We start from the raw sequence: 16,337 nt of genomic DNA, 5'->3' as shown, positions 1-16,337 counted from the left end.
ATTGCGAAAGAGAGGCTTACACCTCAGTTCCTGTGAACCGAACACGTCATTGTGTGTATAATATTTGTACATATATTTTTAGTAACCAGTTCCATGAAATGATGCAATATGAACCCATTACGCACTGATCAGAGAAAGCAATAATAGTAGTAGGAAAATTGCCTAATATGTTTCACGAAATTTCTTCACAGGACTATTTTTAGCTGGTGATGTAAATGGAAGGTCCGGGTGGGTCCTTGTCACAATTCTAGCAAATGAAAGGAAGATGAGAAGTTCTGAGTAAGGGTTTATCTATATGATCAAATCTGTTGCTTTTCAACTTTAAGGACGAAAGATTATATTTGTTACGAAGGAAGAGGACATGTAAATTTTCACCTAGGATCAACCTGGGTTGAAACCAACCCTTCGAAAAATAATTTCCTTTCGTGTAAACTAAACCATTCGTGCAAATGCATGCTCATATGGGTAGATGTGTTTGTTTGATTTAAAGATGAAAAGACAAAAAGGCGCATTGCCTGCAAAATTTTATATTGAGAATGTTCCAATTTCAGGCCTTTACATACTTGGGAAAAATTTGATCGTCAAGAATTTAACGAAAAAAATAATCGATCGCAAGTTTGATACTACGGCACTAAGACAAGATTGAGCCCGATCTATTTTTCGTCTTATTAATCTCGTGACCTTCAAAAGTCAATTTTTTATCAACGATTTTACAAAATGCATTTTGAGCATTTAAATATCATCTGAATAAATTCATTGAACTCACAATGACGCTTAATTTTGGTTTTTCATAGCATCCTTTCGTGAACAATTCTGACACTTAACTGTGTCTTGAATTTATGATTCCGTTCGCCAATACACAACAGGAGCTTGGCATACATAAGTTTTACTCACGAAGTTGTTTTCAACAAATTTCTTGTCAATAATACATATAAAAATTCAAAAGAATAATGGGACAATTGTGCTTTACTGATACAATACAAGTTTGTAGCAAATTTTGGCGATCTTTAAATGTTCTTCAAATCTCTATAATACATTTATGGTAGGCCTTGTCCAAGAAACAAACTTAACTCAATTGTGATATTAAGAAACTGCATACGCTGTAAAAAGCAATCACAAGTTTGGCCCCTTAAAGAAGAGGTAATAGAAGGACACTAAACCGCATGTTCGGGGTGCACAATCAATGTGACTATCTTTTCTGAGTTTCTGTTGTGAAGATGTGTTCAAATTTGGGATAGAGCAGTTTACGAGTTATGATAGAGTTGAGTTGTATTCTTTTTTTAATTTAAAACTGTGTTGTTGATATGTATATTGCAGCTTTTTTGCGCAGATATGTTGAAGATCAAAAATGGGTGTTAGTTTTCTTTGATTCATAACTTTATCAAACTGTAGAGAGCAAAGTATTTGAAAAATTATTTTCGTTGTGTAATAAAATGGTAGTGAATTTTAAAAAGGAAGGGTTATAAATTACGAAAGAGACATGTCTTGATGAGAAAACCTTGACAACAAATTTTCTTTGATTCTTCTGTTCATCATTTATTTGTGAAATTGAACTACAATAAGCAACAATAATTACTGAAATGTCTTTCATGGATTTCTGGATACTACCTTTTAAAAGATGCGACGAGGAAACGCACTCCATGCACCCAAAAAGGTTATGATGACGACATGCCGATACCCGAGTCAAAAAATTTGCTTTTTTAAGGATTTAGAATGCTTTAATACAAGTTGCTTGACTTCAAATTTAGGAATAAATGTGTTTATACGTTAGCTCTTCTTTTCAATAAATTTCCCGGGGATATTATTAAACGAACTATGCAACTTATTCATAATCTGCCATAAATGCAATCAAATATAACGTTACATTTATTTCATAGCATCGTAAGAAATATAAACAAAGCTGATCAAACGAAGACCAATCTACGTTAGAAATGTTTGAATAGTCTTCAATGGACAGTAGATTCCGACCTTACGGATTTTCTCTGTAAAAGGAAAATTTTGACAAAAAATTCTTTACTAAAAAAGCTTAGAGCAGTCTCCTTTAGACAGAATTTTGTGTTATCTTCTAATCGTTGGCTTCAGTTGATGTTCTTCTAGACTCTTGTCTGTAATTTCAGCGATAGGTGGTTTATTAATTTGTTCTGCTACACTTTTCACGGTTTATCGGCAACCTCTTCAACTGGAGCTGGTATCAAATCATAGAAAGCTTCATTTTGAGGAGATCTTTGTAACGGATGACATATTAGTTTTGCAAAAGTTTCATAAAGAATCTTTGCACTATTTGAGACTTCTAAAATGTATCCCTTTTCCTCTTTGTCTAGATTGCAGAAGAAGTCGTAAATCTCCTGGAAATGGAAAAGAATTAGCTTTAGCAAGTTTTGCAATACTTGAGAGAATACAAAAATGCTGTGAAAAACAAAATAGGGGTTGCTGGGTAAACGCACAAATCATCTAATAAGTAAGTCATAGTATTGGGGTTAATGATCTTGTATATCAATGACGAAGTTCAATACACATGCACTTTGTGGACGGCGTGGGAAGGGGGTAGTCTTATTCATTAAAATACTTTCTACTGTTATTTCCGAGCAGGGGCCTAATCAAAAAGGAAAAACTGTATTGTTCGGGAGACGAATCATGCCCGCCTTTCAGAACAGGCACTAGCCCCCGTTAGAGGGTAATGGCACATGCGCATTATCACTTGAAGCCTTGGAGGGAAATTCAAGAGGGAAAATTGGGGCTATGGCAGATAAAATAGCATCGAGTGTAAGAACATCCAGATAATCACTCTTATCCTATTCTGTGTCTCATATTAAAACAGTTATGGAACTTCTGAAGTTAATTATTGAATTCACGCTTCTTATCACCCTGCGACGCTGATTGGTTAAGACGGTATTGTTTCGAAGCAAAGGAACCAGACGGTATTGTTTCGTCTCCCGAACAATATACGGATTATTTTCCAAACGAAGTTTTTAACATAGCTTCTGTGCTCATTTGAAATATTTGATTTTTCCTCTTCAAATTTCTGCCTGGCAAGAGATACACAAATTACTAAGACAGTCGAAAACTCTTTGCCTTTGGATAAAGTAACCAAGAAGGATAAATTCGATTTTGTCAGTATTTACCCAGAAGAATTTTGTCAGGCGTTTGGTAATTACACATCGAAGATTGCGATTACTCGAAACTGGCGATTTCATCTTTTTGTAGGAGGGAAAAATAGCAAAAAGCAACTTCCAGAAATAATTCGTGTTTACAGTGTCAAAACTGTGTAATAACGTAAAAAGAAAAGTAATTGCTACCATGATTACAAATTTGGCTTATAAAAATGTCTTCGTTTCAATAAAATCTTCCTTGTAGGCGTGTTTTCTCAAATTGATTTATTGCTGGTGTGATTGTTCAGCCGTTGTGCAAAGCAATCAAAAAGCTAGGAAGTAAAAGCTAAGGACCCACAGTGTTTGGAAAAACCGTGATTTGAAATTTCCTTCGTAACTAATTTGCCCCGTTGTAGGTATGGTCATAGATCTCTGTATTTCGGGCTCTAAGAGAAGAATTTCTCCCAACTGCTTTCATCCTCTGTGAGAGCGATATCTAAGACACGGATGTGCTTCTAGCTAGCAACCACAAGCATATTCCTGTCAATCTCCAACAAATCCACCGAATTCAAATTGACTGGATTGGACCTAGAACACTTAGTACCATCACCATTAACTAGTGCTACTGATGCCACTAATCAGTGTCCCAGAACACTTTTCTGGGTCACAAAGAGGTTGAGTGGTTCAAAACCCCTTAAAAAATATTAAACAAAAGAAATTGAAAATACGCCGTACTCTTATTCATCACTTTCTAAGGATCGATCGAAAAATCTTCTTCAAACTGCCAAGATCAGCTGAATTTCTCATGTGTATCAGTCGCATGCTTAGGATTTAAATAAACTGTTCTTATATTGATTAAGTGCATTAACTTTACTTCTAGGTTTGTAAATCTCATTTTGTCAACCTTGATAAAGAAATGACTAGCAATTAAGATGAAACGGGCATGAAATTCATCCACATAATAGAACAAACAAACTCTATAATATGCATACCTGAGCTTTGTTATCAGCAGAGGGAATTTCGTGCAGGTAAAGAACATCAAGAAAGAAATATGGAGATTTTTTCAGCTCTTCTAGCTCCTATACAAAAAAATGTGACATTTAAAAAATCTTATTAAATGGAAATTTTATTCATAAAAAGTTAAAAAATTCCATCTATAGACATTCATTTTCCTTTCTACATATATTTATGAAAACAAAGGAAAACTATATCAGAAAACAGGGAGATTCTTCACCTTCTGTTTCTCTTCTGACATATTCAAGCAACACTGAGATCTTCCATAAATGAAAATCACACGGATGATGTATGGTGGTGGCAAAGCTATGTCTTCTACCTCTGGAAGCTCACAGTGTTCTTTCCTAAAAAGCAATGATATGAAATTATCTACTATAACTACAAAAGCAATAATAATCTAGAAGGAACCCATTATGCCAGAACAATATATAACTCAATCAACAAAGTTCCAAAAAGCTCCTATGAATAGATTCTAGTATTCTCTAACAAAAGCTAAAAGAACCTGACTTCGGGTTTAGAAACTGGGTGTGAAACAATTTATGCTTAGATTTTTTTAAAATGCTACTGGTAAGCTAAGTGGTGGAGCAAAAAAGCACAGGTTTAAGTCCTGTTCTGGTTATTTCATTTTCTAAAATTTTCTGTTCTCAAAAAGCAAACAATTGTTGCAGCACAGAAAAACATAACACAAATACATACAACAATGCAAATCAATAAAGAGCTTAAGGTGATATCAGATCTCTGAAAATTCAGGGCAAAAGCTTCAAGTAAAGAAGAAAATTTAAGAAAGACAGGAAACATAGTCCTATTTTTGTTTCTATAAATGGATACATTGATTTTATCAAACTGAGTAATTCATGTAAAAAAATACACTGCATTCTAAAATAATTCAAAACCTTACAAGAGTGTTACAACTGCACCAAAATCTGGAGGAGAGTTAAGAAGGATTCAGAAAAATTGCTTATCAAAATTTTCTAAAGTAGTTCACACAACTATAAATATGGTCAAATTTTTTAGCAACATTGAAAAAGAGCCAATTCATAATTTGGTGTTAAAAGACAATACTAAGTTGTCGGGTTAATCCTTCCTAGATTTTGTTGCCAGGTAGTATTTGTTTACTTCCAAACCTTAAAGACAATTTCTCTGAAAAATGACAGATATAACAATTCAACAACATGTATGAAAATGTACACAAAGAAAGAAGAAGATATTTCAGCAGTTTTTATCTGGAAAGGATACCATAGGTGTTCTCAGAATCAACAGGCTCTTCTCCAGCTTCTAGATCTGCCACTGATTCACACAGTCTTTTAGAATTGTTGCTGAACTCTTGGAACTAAAGAAGAATTTAAGAGGGTTAGGTGCTTGCATTTCTTTCAAATATGATTCAACAAACTTCTTTTTCAGCTTTACTCTACCTAGATTTTTCCAGGTTATCAGGTTTAACTTTATTTCAGTCGATGAGCTGAAACTTCTAGTACAAACTACTATCACACAAGGTAAAAAATTTAAATGTTAACTAAAAGCTTAAATTTTGAAATGATTAAACTGCTAAAAAGGATGAAGATTATATGTGAAATGGCTAAGGAAAACATGATAGGCAGAGCTTATTAGATTTGAAAGACATTATCAAACAAGAGATGTTTAGCAAACAAGTAGAAAGGTGAAAAATGTGGAATTTTAAAGATTTAGAAAGGATAGTTTGTACCAACATCAACCTCGAATGAAATTGAGAGAAAGATTCTTGGGATGAAAAAGCAACATTAAGTGAAACATAAAGGCAAGCCAGTTCGGCCAGGTCGAAAACGCGGAAAACGCGGAACACAGGGAACACGCGGAAAAGTGAAATTTTGCTTGAAGCTTCCGGAATGGAAATACATAAACAAAGGAACAAAGCTCTTTCAAAAATTGAGATATAAGACCTTATTTTTAAAGGAATGAGAATTTAGCGTTTTACGCGTTTTCAATTTTCACCCTCGTTCTCTCCTTTAAAAATAAGGACTCTTCACCTGGTCGCTAAAAACTACTTTATTTGTTTTAAGATTTAAAATTCTTAGAATTATTTACAATATAATAGGTAATTAATTTAAACAAGTAATAAAAAATTCATGTCAAACTAATGTTGTACTAGAAGTCTTTTCTTTTCATCTAAATATAAAATACTTGTATTTGCTTTGAAAATTCCCTTGTAGTCTTAGCTGTCCTGACTTCTGCCGGCAGTTTATTGAATAGATCTGCTGCATCATTCCTGAATGTGTTAGAAGCATGTGATGACGTAAAAAAAGGCACAGAACTAGAAGGACTTGAATTTTTGGTATTTTCTTTCAGTGATATGTCAATATATTTTGGCGTTCTTTCATCATGAAAGTTCATCATGAGAAAGATTCAGTAGATGGCAATCTCTGTGCTATTTCACTGGCAGCCAACCAAGTGTTACCAAAATAACTAGTTTGTTAATAAAAAAACAACCAAGAGAAAATAACAAAACACACTGCATTCATACCCAGACAGTTGTGTTGTCTTGCATAAGGACCAAAGCATATTCATGCTCAGGATTCAAGATTGTTTTTGAAACAAAGAACATCTGCAGAGTCTTTTTGACAAACCAGATAAAGGGCTGTGATCTGTAAATTAATGTAAAAAACTGATACAAAGTTCAATCCAAATTCATGCCAATTGCATTATTACTGCAAGGAACAACTGTTAGAATTTCAGAAGTATCACAAGATATTCACTTTTCTCCAAGCTTATATTTATCATATCAAACAGAACTCAAACTAATAGCAATAGAGCTGAATACAAAAGGTTAGAATTAATGGAGCGTGCTTATCACTTATTGTTAATCTCCATGTGCAAAATTCAACTCATAAACAAGATAATGATGCTCATCATAATAATCAAGACTAATAATTCTTAACAACAACCAAACCAAAAAGGGAAACTAGCACATACAACTATTTAGAACACTATATTATAGTATCAACCAAATTCAATGGTTCAAGTTAAAACGGATAAAATCCAATTTTATGGCTAGTAAAACAAACAAGCAAATACCAACAATAGATTTATTATAAATAGTCTAAACAGAAGTACAAATGATCTAAATATAAAAGATAATATGTTTTATTGTTTTATGAAAAATGTATCACCATACCTTGATCTCCCTTGGTTAAGTGATTCACTATTCATATCTGATGATATGTCTACAAAAATAACCTGTTAGAAAAACACAAATAAAACAGTACAGGTTGCCAAGGTGTGGATAGAATTTCTGTAATATAACAAAAAACAATGGATGTATAGCTCAATTCCCCATCAAAATATACAGAAATATATTTAAAGCAACTTTGAGCTACTCTCTGTGTCACTGCTATCGTAACTGGACATCTTAAAATCTCCTGAATTGGAACAGCAAAATAGTCTGCATAAATGATACTGACAAAGCAAAATGTGAAAAGACAATGAAATCTACTTTGGCTGCTGGAAAATGTTTTTAACAACTTACAATTTTCTCTTTGCAGTTGACTGGAGGCCATTTTAACTTTGATGGTTTCATTTCTTGTAAAGTTGCCTCACCATCATTCTCTGCACATTCTACAAAATAAGGTATTGTTGTGAACTCAAAATTGTTTCGAATGCAAACAGCTACTCGAACAGTTCAGTATGATCTCTCTTCTACGGGCACACAACCTCTATTTATACTACTGCTAATCAATACATCATTTTTCTAAAAATACCTATTGTGATTACAGTCGAACGTTCTAGAAAACTCTATGCATACTAATCATACCATGAACTACAATTACAGAGCAAATGTCAGCAGGGGATAAACAAAGCAAATCTTAAACAAAACAATGGCATATGTAATGTTTCTAGAATTAGTTCTAACAATTATGTAAGTTTGCATCATGTGTCTCTGTGGCACTAAGTCACTCTGTCACAGGCATACATATCTATGCTTGCAAAAAGAATAATGTATATTTGCCTAGGTACGTCTAAGCCTTCAAATATTTTTCAAGTTTGCTGTTCTTTAAAAACCATTAGTTCTTACCCTCTGTTGACTCTTTTGACTCCATGCTGAATGAAGGATGATACCTTATCAAAGTTGTCTCTAAAATAAAATATTCGTTTTCAAGAAAAATTGGATCATATGTTATAGAAACACACAAAAAATGCTTGCATGTCATGTAAATTGTGAAAGTTTCCATCTTAGGTGCTTCATACCGCAATGAAATAAGACAATTAGAGCAGAGTTGATAAATGTTTAAACATTCATCAAGATACTAAAGTGCAGGTCTCTTTCACAATATTATAACTTTTATATGTATGCCAAACATTGTTTTCTGTTCCAAATTAATTAAAGAACCTAAATTTCAAATTTCCAGACTTTTGTTTGTGTTCTTTGCTTTCTGAAATTTCTGTTCTAATCAAAGTGTCAGTATTCAATTAAAAATGACTTTGCATAGCTGCATGGAGTTAGCTTCCAAAGAATGAGTTGCAAAAAGGATTAGAATTTGCTGTGAGCAAAATATTAAAGTCAAGTTTGAAAATTCTTTGTGGTGCAATTAAGGATGATTTGACTGTAGTTGTTTGCAACTGTGAATAGCAAGTGTGTCTAATCTGGCAGAGAACTTTGAAAGTTTGATTCGAAGTCCTGGACATAGATGATGCGGCAAACACCCAGGGCCGGTGAAACATATTTGAAAGTGGAGGAGCCAAAATATCAAAGACTTGAAAGTGATCAGGAAAGGCCGCTACCATGGTCCAGACTTTCATGGGAAAAATATAGCAAGCATGCTAACCACCACACGCCTGAAAACATCAAGGCATGTGATGACGTGTGACATTCTTTTGCAAAAATTTATGGTTTATAAAAAAAGATCTATGCAGAAATTGTCCTGGGTGACTTTTTTTAGATTTTAAAGGTACCCGAAATAGATGGAGGAGAAAAATAAATAAAAAATGATTTAATAAAAAACATTAACATTGAAATATCAACAGAAGAACTATCAGCTAAAAATAAAAAATAAAAGTTTTTGTACAGTTGGGATATTAATTTGAAACATCTGATCTTAAACTTTTGGAATAAAGGGTTTTTAACAAAAAGACTCTAGACTTTAAATCCTTAGTAGGAATGGATTATCCAAGCAACCAAATTTTAAAGTTTTCTTGATGAAACTTTTTTAGAACAAATCTGCCTGTTCTTTATTTCTCATATCCTCTAAAACTTTCTTCACAGCTTTTTCTTTCCTTCAACAGCTGATTTCTCTCTTTTTTATAATGTTTCTGATTAGGCCATAGAAAAAACGAAACTCCATCAATTTGTGCTGGCACCAAGTAATTTTGGATCAGGTTTCTTGTTCTATTTGCTAAGCCAAGCTGTTACTCGTTGTAAAACTTAGACAATGACCGATTTCTTCGATTTAATTCCAATATTCAATTTATATATGTCTTCTATGGTAAAAATATAGCAACCAAGCTAAAGCTAAGGGCATATTTAAGGGATTACTAACAGGCGCGGATCTAGACCGGTTGCACAGGTTTCAAAAACTCAGTCAAATTGAGCTATGTTTCTTTGTAAATCTCGAACTTTTGATCTAAAATTTTAATTGCAACAATTGCTGCATTTCTCCCTGACTGGCTACAGTTCTTCCGTTTACATACTAAATTGAACCCCAACAAGATTCTGATAGAGCTCCCAAAGTATCAGAGGAATATAAAACCGATGAAATCAGTTGCTACTCGAAATGACAGTTTGGAATATGCTTTCTATGCGCCAATATTGAAACTGGTGGCTATTTTTTTCTGAAAACCTGTAAAAACTGGTGCCCATATGTTTTCCTCGTGCAAAAAAAACCAGTGGCTAAAAAGCATATGCCATATTGATATCCATTGCTTGAAAGTGTGGACGCTTAAAAAAAGGATACAAAATGAAATATGGATGCAAATAAGAATCTGAGGTTTTGTATTGTGGGACTAGACTTTATTTCTCAGTAAAACTCATAAAAATTAGAATTACAGTTACAAGAAGAGGATCGAAGGCCATGCTGAATGGTAAAAGGCCAAATTATGCACATTTTACTAACCTCATTAGCAACTTTTAGCAATATTTTATGGACCAATAACACACAGGGCTGCCACGGAGCACAGCACCCCAAAACCGGTCAAAATTTAAATAGACCCGTGCCTGACTAAGCACAGTTACTTAGAGAATGATATAGTAGATTTCTGTCTACTTTTGCCTCAAAAAATTGCTTATGCTCTGCAAAAAAGGCATGCGCCCTGACCCCACCCCGGTTTTGCCAGCCCTGACACCTGCCAACATGCCAGATAGCAATAGCATGAATTCCATGAGCAGTCCATCAACTATATACCCCTTAACCTTAAAGGCATTGAGTCATGATAAAATGGATTTGGTATACCCTAAGTGCCAAAATCCACTGAGTCATGATTTTCATGACTGTGATGCTATTGGTTGACCTGGAACTGGTCATATGAACTCACCTTGTACTGATTGACAAAACAATTTTCATCAATAGCAAGTGGTCAACAATGGATGTAAGAATCACATGAAACAGCAGCAATCATGCTGAAACCAAATGAGCCCCTATAGAGAAGGCCTATTCACCATGACTCAATGCCTTTAACCCCATTTAAAAGGCAATGTTTGGTGGAGCAACATTGACCCCCTATCATGGTATATATACAATGACGTGTTATATCACGTGTTAGCTATTAATCAAGGACATACACGTGTTACCGTATATATCAGTGTTTGTAATTTTTTAGAGAGTTAGTTTTTAGTGCAATTGAAGAGTACACAAAATGTATAGAGCGCGTTGTCTTTGCCTCTCGCTCTTTACGTTGTAACGCCTCTTACAATGGGGTTGAGGTGGGTCACAAATATCAACACAGGTTCACAACTTTAATTAAAAAATTTAGTCTTTGGACCTCAATTAAACCAATGAATTACTATAGCGGGAGGGAAGATTGAGTAATAACATTTAGTAATTTTCCAGCAATCTACTTGCTAGACCTTTTTGGTTGGCCTCTAGCTAGAGCCGGCGTAATTTATACAATAAACCCTTCAATTAACAATGTGTATTGCTGGAAAAAAATACTATTCTATAAACAGAGCCCTTTAATACATCTTACCAAGGCAGATCAAACTCTTTTCAAGGAATCCTTGATTTTTTCCAAGTCAAGATTGATTTTTGTTTTAACTCCATCTAAAAACTACTGTTTATAACTGATCCTGCGCAGTAAACTTGAAGCAGCTCTTTCGCGTCTGCCTCTTTTCGCGTTTTCGCGCCTTAATACGCGAATTCGTCGAATTTTCTGTACCGCTTTCTTTTTTGAAACTCTCTATGTAAACTTTATCAAAGTCGATACCAAGCTGCCCATTAAATAAAGCACTGCATGCGGAAAGCAGTGGAGGACCGGTTATCCATTTTATCCAGCACATCAAATAACGCCAGAAAAAAGTTTCAGCTTTATAACTTTCAATGTTAAGAAGGTTGTAGTGCTATACCAGCTTTTTTGAAGCTTTATATGAACTTCATCTTATTCAGCATATCGGATTGTGTACCTTTATCAAACTTCATACTATTATGACAACATGCACAATTCTACTGCTATGCGTCTGCACTATCAGGAAACTCGAGATAGCAAGTTGTTTGACAAAACGAAAAGTTTCCACAGCCATAATTTTTTGCTTATAGGTGAGATCACATTGCTCTTTTTAAATCTTTTGCTCAGTTTTGCATGTTTTTTCCGATAGTATCATCAGATTTGAAAAATTCAAAAGTTGAGATTTTGCTGACCGTGTATTGTTCATGCTTCCGGAAACGCAACTTCCGGTCATTTGCCAGAATGTTCCAGGGCTTAAAATGATCAGTGGCCTTTACTCTTATGATTTAAACTTTAAAAACTTCGGTTACCCAGCTTGCTAGATTGTTATGCAAAATTCCCTGTCTATTAAATTATCTAAATCTCGTTCTTGATTACAAAACTGTTCATTTGGACTTCCCAGCTAAGTTAGCATAACCCTTTGAAAGCATGCACCAAGAATTAACTTCAGAAAGATAAAAAGAGAAGTTTCAGCTTCAAAAAGTTTGCTTTTTAGGTGACGAAAATCGTAGCGCAGAAAACAAAGAAAAGGAATATCAGACTTATTCCTGATCGCTAGAAGCGTTTTTAATAGCAACACAAAGAGTTAAAGTATTTTCTATGCTGCAACTAAATATGAATCTTGCTCAAATCTTCTGATTCTGTCGTTTAAATCGTGACAATATATACTTGGTTTTCTGCGGCATAACTTTAACGTTTACACCATCAAACTACCAACGTGTTTAACACATCAACAATATGAATATTTACAAGGGGTAACGTTCTGCTTTAACTGCAAGTAGCAAACATGTATTGATCTCAAAAAAAACCTTGGTAATGAATCTAAATCAGTGGAGGAAATTTCAGAGTGCAGAAACTTGTCCATGTTCTCCCCGCACAAAACCTTCCTCGGAATCAAACAGGCACTGATTATACATCTTAAGTACATCAATAGCAACTATATATCAAGGGATGGATTTACCGGGAGTGTAGAGGGTGTGACACCCCTCCCCCCAAAAATATGTGCGTCCTTCTGGAAATTTTGCTTCATTATTATTCGTATCTTATATTCGTACTTTCTTGAAGTTAAAAGCTGAAATTTGAAAATAGTCGTTTCCATCAATTTCTAGCCATCAACTTAACTCTACTCCATCAACTTAAGGGTGTAGCACCAAAATCCAATCATATATTAATAGTGACTGTGTATCTTTACTGAATTAACTTGTAACCGTATTTACATTATGAAAATGCAAAATGAAGAAGTGCGATCTCGTTTTGTTGATTTCTGTTGCCATAACAAATATCTTACACAGAACATCAATGCACCTGAAAATAAAGAATTATGAACCTAAATGCATTTTAGAAAACATTCCAGGGATAAATTACCAGGGCCCGGGTTCCAAGAAGGGCCCGCGAAAAATTTTGCTGATGCTAAAGCCTCTTCTTGCCCCTACGCCATAAATCCAGCACAAGAGCCCGTGTTTTTCGTAGCCCCAGGGCAAGCGCTGGCTCTCAAAGGGCCCGCTTCCATAGTTTGATTTTTGTTTGCGAACTAGCAAGCTTAAGCCCGTTTTTTATTGATAACGATATATAATTAGGAATTATGGAAGTGTACCGACTGAGAGCATTTCAGATGTAATAAGAATTAATATTTACATATTATAATAAGAATTAATATAATAAGGTAAGAATTAATATATTTGCAATAACTTTATCAGCCTATTAGGGAAAGTCTTCTTGTAAGGACGGATGAAGAGAATCGATTGGATGTAGTTAATGATAAACTCTATAGAAATAAGAAGTGATGGGTTAGATGAAATTTGGGATGTTATAATATATCTATATGGCGGAAAACCTTTGATGCGTGGTAAACTTTCAAAAAGCCTTGTCATAAAGTGCCTTTTACCTTCTTCTTTGATATTTTAAAATGAAATAATAATGAGCAAGATTGTTATAGCACTCGACAAACTATGGTTTTACAAATATATTTAAAGTGATAGCATTGATTCTTTAGCGCTTATTCATATAACTTTGAATCTTTTGTCTTCAATGTTTCTCTTGTGAATCTCTTTCTCATAAAACATCTTTGCAAAACATTCTTTGGTTTGCTTTTTCTGTATTTGTATGCAAGGCCGCCAGAAGCAGGGGATGGAGCCCCCCAAATCCCCCAATAATTATTAGACTATACTATATTTCTTTACACTAGTGTACTGAATAGCAAGCAATACAATAGGCAGCCCTCCACTAACATGAATTTCATTCTAACGCACTGATATTTCGTGTTGTTACTGCTGAATTCTTTAAAACTGAATATTCTTTTACAATGATTCTGTGTTAAGTCTCCTTCCGGGAACTTCCAAAGCAATACCACTATCAGAATCAGAGAGCCTTGCCAAGAAACCCCGGCACACAAGACGTTTTGTTGCACGTCTGAATTCTTTACTTCGCAAGGAGTATATAATAGGATTGATTGAGCTGTTCAAAAGAAACAACCAAAAGCTCCACATGTGCATTTTTATTTCAACTGCTGTCCAGTCACAAAGTTCGTTGGTTCCTTTAGCGATCATGAAGATAACAGTACCTGGGAAATTGCATAAGAAAAATATCACCAATAATATTCCAATTGTGTATGCTTTGTCTTTCTCTGCCTTCTGTTTACGTACAACACTGCGGCTTTCTCCATCAATGCTTCCAAGTACTGTAATTCTATTACGCTGTTGACGTATGGCGTTGTATATAAGGCCATAGAACACAACAAATTGTGCAAAAATTATATATATCATAGCCGAGCCGTAGTAATACGCTGCACGATCGTACAGGACAGCCAATGCACCTATCAAAGCGGTTAAGGACGCAACGAAAACCATTAATACATATCTTTTTATTGTCACCATGGTATAGTATCTCAGAGGATAGCAAATAGCAAGGTAACGGTCCAGTGTTACGAGGTAGGCCAAGAACACTGAGAAGCCATTAAATAATACCATGACAAAATCTGTTCTTTTCCAATACCCTTCAAAAGAGACGGAGCTTGTCTGCATGGTAATCAACATTGCCAAGTAGAATGGTTGCACGACTAAGCCAACAATGAAATCACTCATGCATAAAGCTCCAACAAGAAAATTTGCAGGTGAATGAAGACTTCTTGTCTTTATAAATGTCAAAATACAAACACCATTTCCAATTATTGTCACTATGGTTGCTACAATATCTAGATATTTTACAGTTATGGCATGGTAAACTAGCGGACTGCTTGCAGCTAGATCATTAGCCAAACACTCGCCCATCTCTTCTCCGTTTACATATAGCGAATAATAGGTTGCCGTATTCGGTGAAACAGTATTAGAAATAGCATCCGTGCTGCAGATCGTTTTTAGTAATCCTTGTCTTTCACAAGCAAGAATCCGTTGTATGTTTGAAGAAGAGCATGAAGAAACTGCTTTTAAATAGACCAGCTATACATTCGATTGCAAACAAAATTAATATTGATAAGAAATTGATCAAACATTGATTCAGCGACTTTTTCTTACTACCCGTCAAGTATATTTATGCTTTATGTTAAGTTTCAAGTTTTTCTTTATACATAAGTCTGATTTCGCTTCAGAAGCCTCGATCATATTTCAATCACATACTGCATGTATGAAACAGTTTTATTCACCTTTTTTCAAAATTGTTATCTTTTCCCTCCTATTTTTTGTTAGTCACCTACATATTTACAGTTTAAGTAGCTGTACCTCTCTCTATTTTCGATAATACCTCACAGTTAATGGGTTGGGGTAATGTTTAGGTGTATGCACGCTCATACACAGGTTTTCCACTTTTTCACTCGTTGTGTAGCCTGATATGTATTCTCAAACCTTAATGAGAATGAATAAAATAAAAAGGGAGATATATTTAGAAATATTTCAAGCTTGTTTAATACTTTTGCAATGAGAGTTTTCAAAAAATCAAAACCTTTTCAGCTGTCAGGGGTCTAATGTACTTCAGAGAAAAAGGGGATAGTTAATGAACCCATAGTTGGGGTGAGGGTAATGTTTGGGGCTCATTATGGCATCATAAGGAGAGGCTATACCATACTCTAGCGGAATTTGCGGTACATTTCCACAAAATTGAATTTAACCTTCTCTGATCAAGTACTCGGAATTACAGTCTCAAAATGTCATGTTCCACATTCAGTGGCGTAACGGAGAAGTGTGGGGGCCCTTATTGAAAGTGGTGTTTTGGGGCCCGTATACTTAACAAAATCTGCGTCAGGTTTAAAGGCTAAGTACTCGCTCCTGTAAAACCCAAAGAAATAACATATAGAATCATATAAAGAGAAATTCTGCTGCCTGAGACATTTCCTTTGATCTTCATCTAAGCTTTCCTGGATTTCCATGCAGCATATACAGATTGGGATTGAACATGCATTTGAAAACATGTTCAGGAAGATTAATATTTTCAAACTGCTTCGTGAAGGACATCGATTAAATTTTAAATATATGTTATACTCTCGTAAAATTAGATACAAAATTTCATACCGATATAGATGTGCATTAGAGCAAAACCTAATTGACATGCTATATCTTGCATCATTATTTTACTGGTTGCTCACATTCACAAACCGTATCCAGTCTTTCGCCAATGATGCTG

At 34.7% G+C, this 16,337-nt stretch overlaps 3 protein-coding genes across 4 annotated transcripts in view; 1 reads left to right on the top strand and 2 right to left on the bottom strand.

Annotated features, from left to right (window-relative positions):
• Positions 1 to 1,499: 1,499 nt before the first annotated feature.
• LOC135694713 (BRISC and BRCA1-A complex member 1) lies at positions 1,500 to 11,376 on the bottom strand. Of its 2 annotated transcripts, none has more exons than XM_065213553.2 (10): positions 11,253 to 11,376; positions 8,149 to 8,208; positions 7,603 to 7,691; positions 7,252 to 7,313; positions 6,601 to 6,721; positions 5,340 to 5,433; positions 5,002 to 5,026; positions 4,324 to 4,447; positions 4,082 to 4,168; positions 1,500 to 2,345 (listed from the first exon to the last, which is right to left on the bottom strand). In XM_065213553.2, the coding sequence occupies exons 2-10, from the start codon at positions 8,171 to 8,173 to the stop codon at positions 2,154 to 2,156; spliced, it is 819 nt and encodes a 272-aa protein (XP_065069625.2). In that variant the 5' UTR covers positions 8,174 to 8,208; positions 11,253 to 11,376; the 3' UTR covers positions 1,500 to 2,153. The 2 variants fall into 2 exon arrangements, with proteins under 2 accessions (XP_065069625.2, XP_065069626.2); XM_065213554.2 differs by having other exon boundaries at positions 11,246 to 11,356.
• A 151-nt stretch (positions 11,377 to 11,527) lies between these two features.
• Positions 11,528 to 15,490, bottom strand: LOC135694712 (trace amine-associated receptor 13c-like). The gene has a single exon (XM_065213552.2). It carries the CDS (start codon positions 14,990 to 14,992, stop codon positions 14,024 to 14,026), a length of 969 nt encoding a protein of 322 aa, XP_065069624.2. The 5' UTR covers positions 14,993 to 15,490; the 3' UTR covers positions 11,528 to 14,023.
• The window catches only part of LOC135694715 (DNA polymerase theta-like), a 24,917-nt gene continuing 23,314 nt past the window's right edge, over positions 14,735 to 16,337 (top strand). Inside the window, exon 1 of the mRNA XM_089109664.1 lies at positions 14,735 to 14,835. The gene's annotated coding sequence lies outside the window, so the exon portion shown is untranslated. The remainder of the gene's footprint in view (positions 14,836 to 16,337) is intronic.

This window comes from Rhopilema esculentum, chromosome 8, assembly GCF_057945365.1.
Source record: "Rhopilema esculentum isolate cy_ngs chromosome 8, ASM5794536v1, whole genome shotgun sequence".
Lineage (NCBI taxonomy): Eukaryota > Metazoa > Cnidaria > Scyphozoa > Rhizostomeae > Rhizostomatidae > Rhopilema > Rhopilema esculentum.
Note: the sequence above shows the minus strand (reverse complement) of the source record. Positions and strands in the feature narration are given on the sequence as shown.

Excerpts from the sequence above, each read along its gene's own strand:
- LOC135694713 (XM_065213553.2), bottom strand. The coding sequence starts at position 8,173 with ATGGAGTCAAAAGAGTCAACAGAGG. Across the intron at positions 6,722-7,251 it reads CTTAACCAAGGGAGATCAAG|ATCACAGCCCTTTATCTGGT; the intron begins GTATGGTGATAC and ends ATTAATTTACAG. Across the intron at positions 5,434-6,600 it reads AAGACAACACAACTGTCTGG|TTCCAAGAGTTCAGCAACAA; the intron begins GTATGAATGCAG and ends ATTCTTCTTTAG.
- LOC135694712 (XM_065213552.2), bottom strand. The coding sequence starts at position 14,992 with ATGGGCGAGTGTTTGGCTAATGATCTAGCTGCAAGCAGTCCGCTAGTT.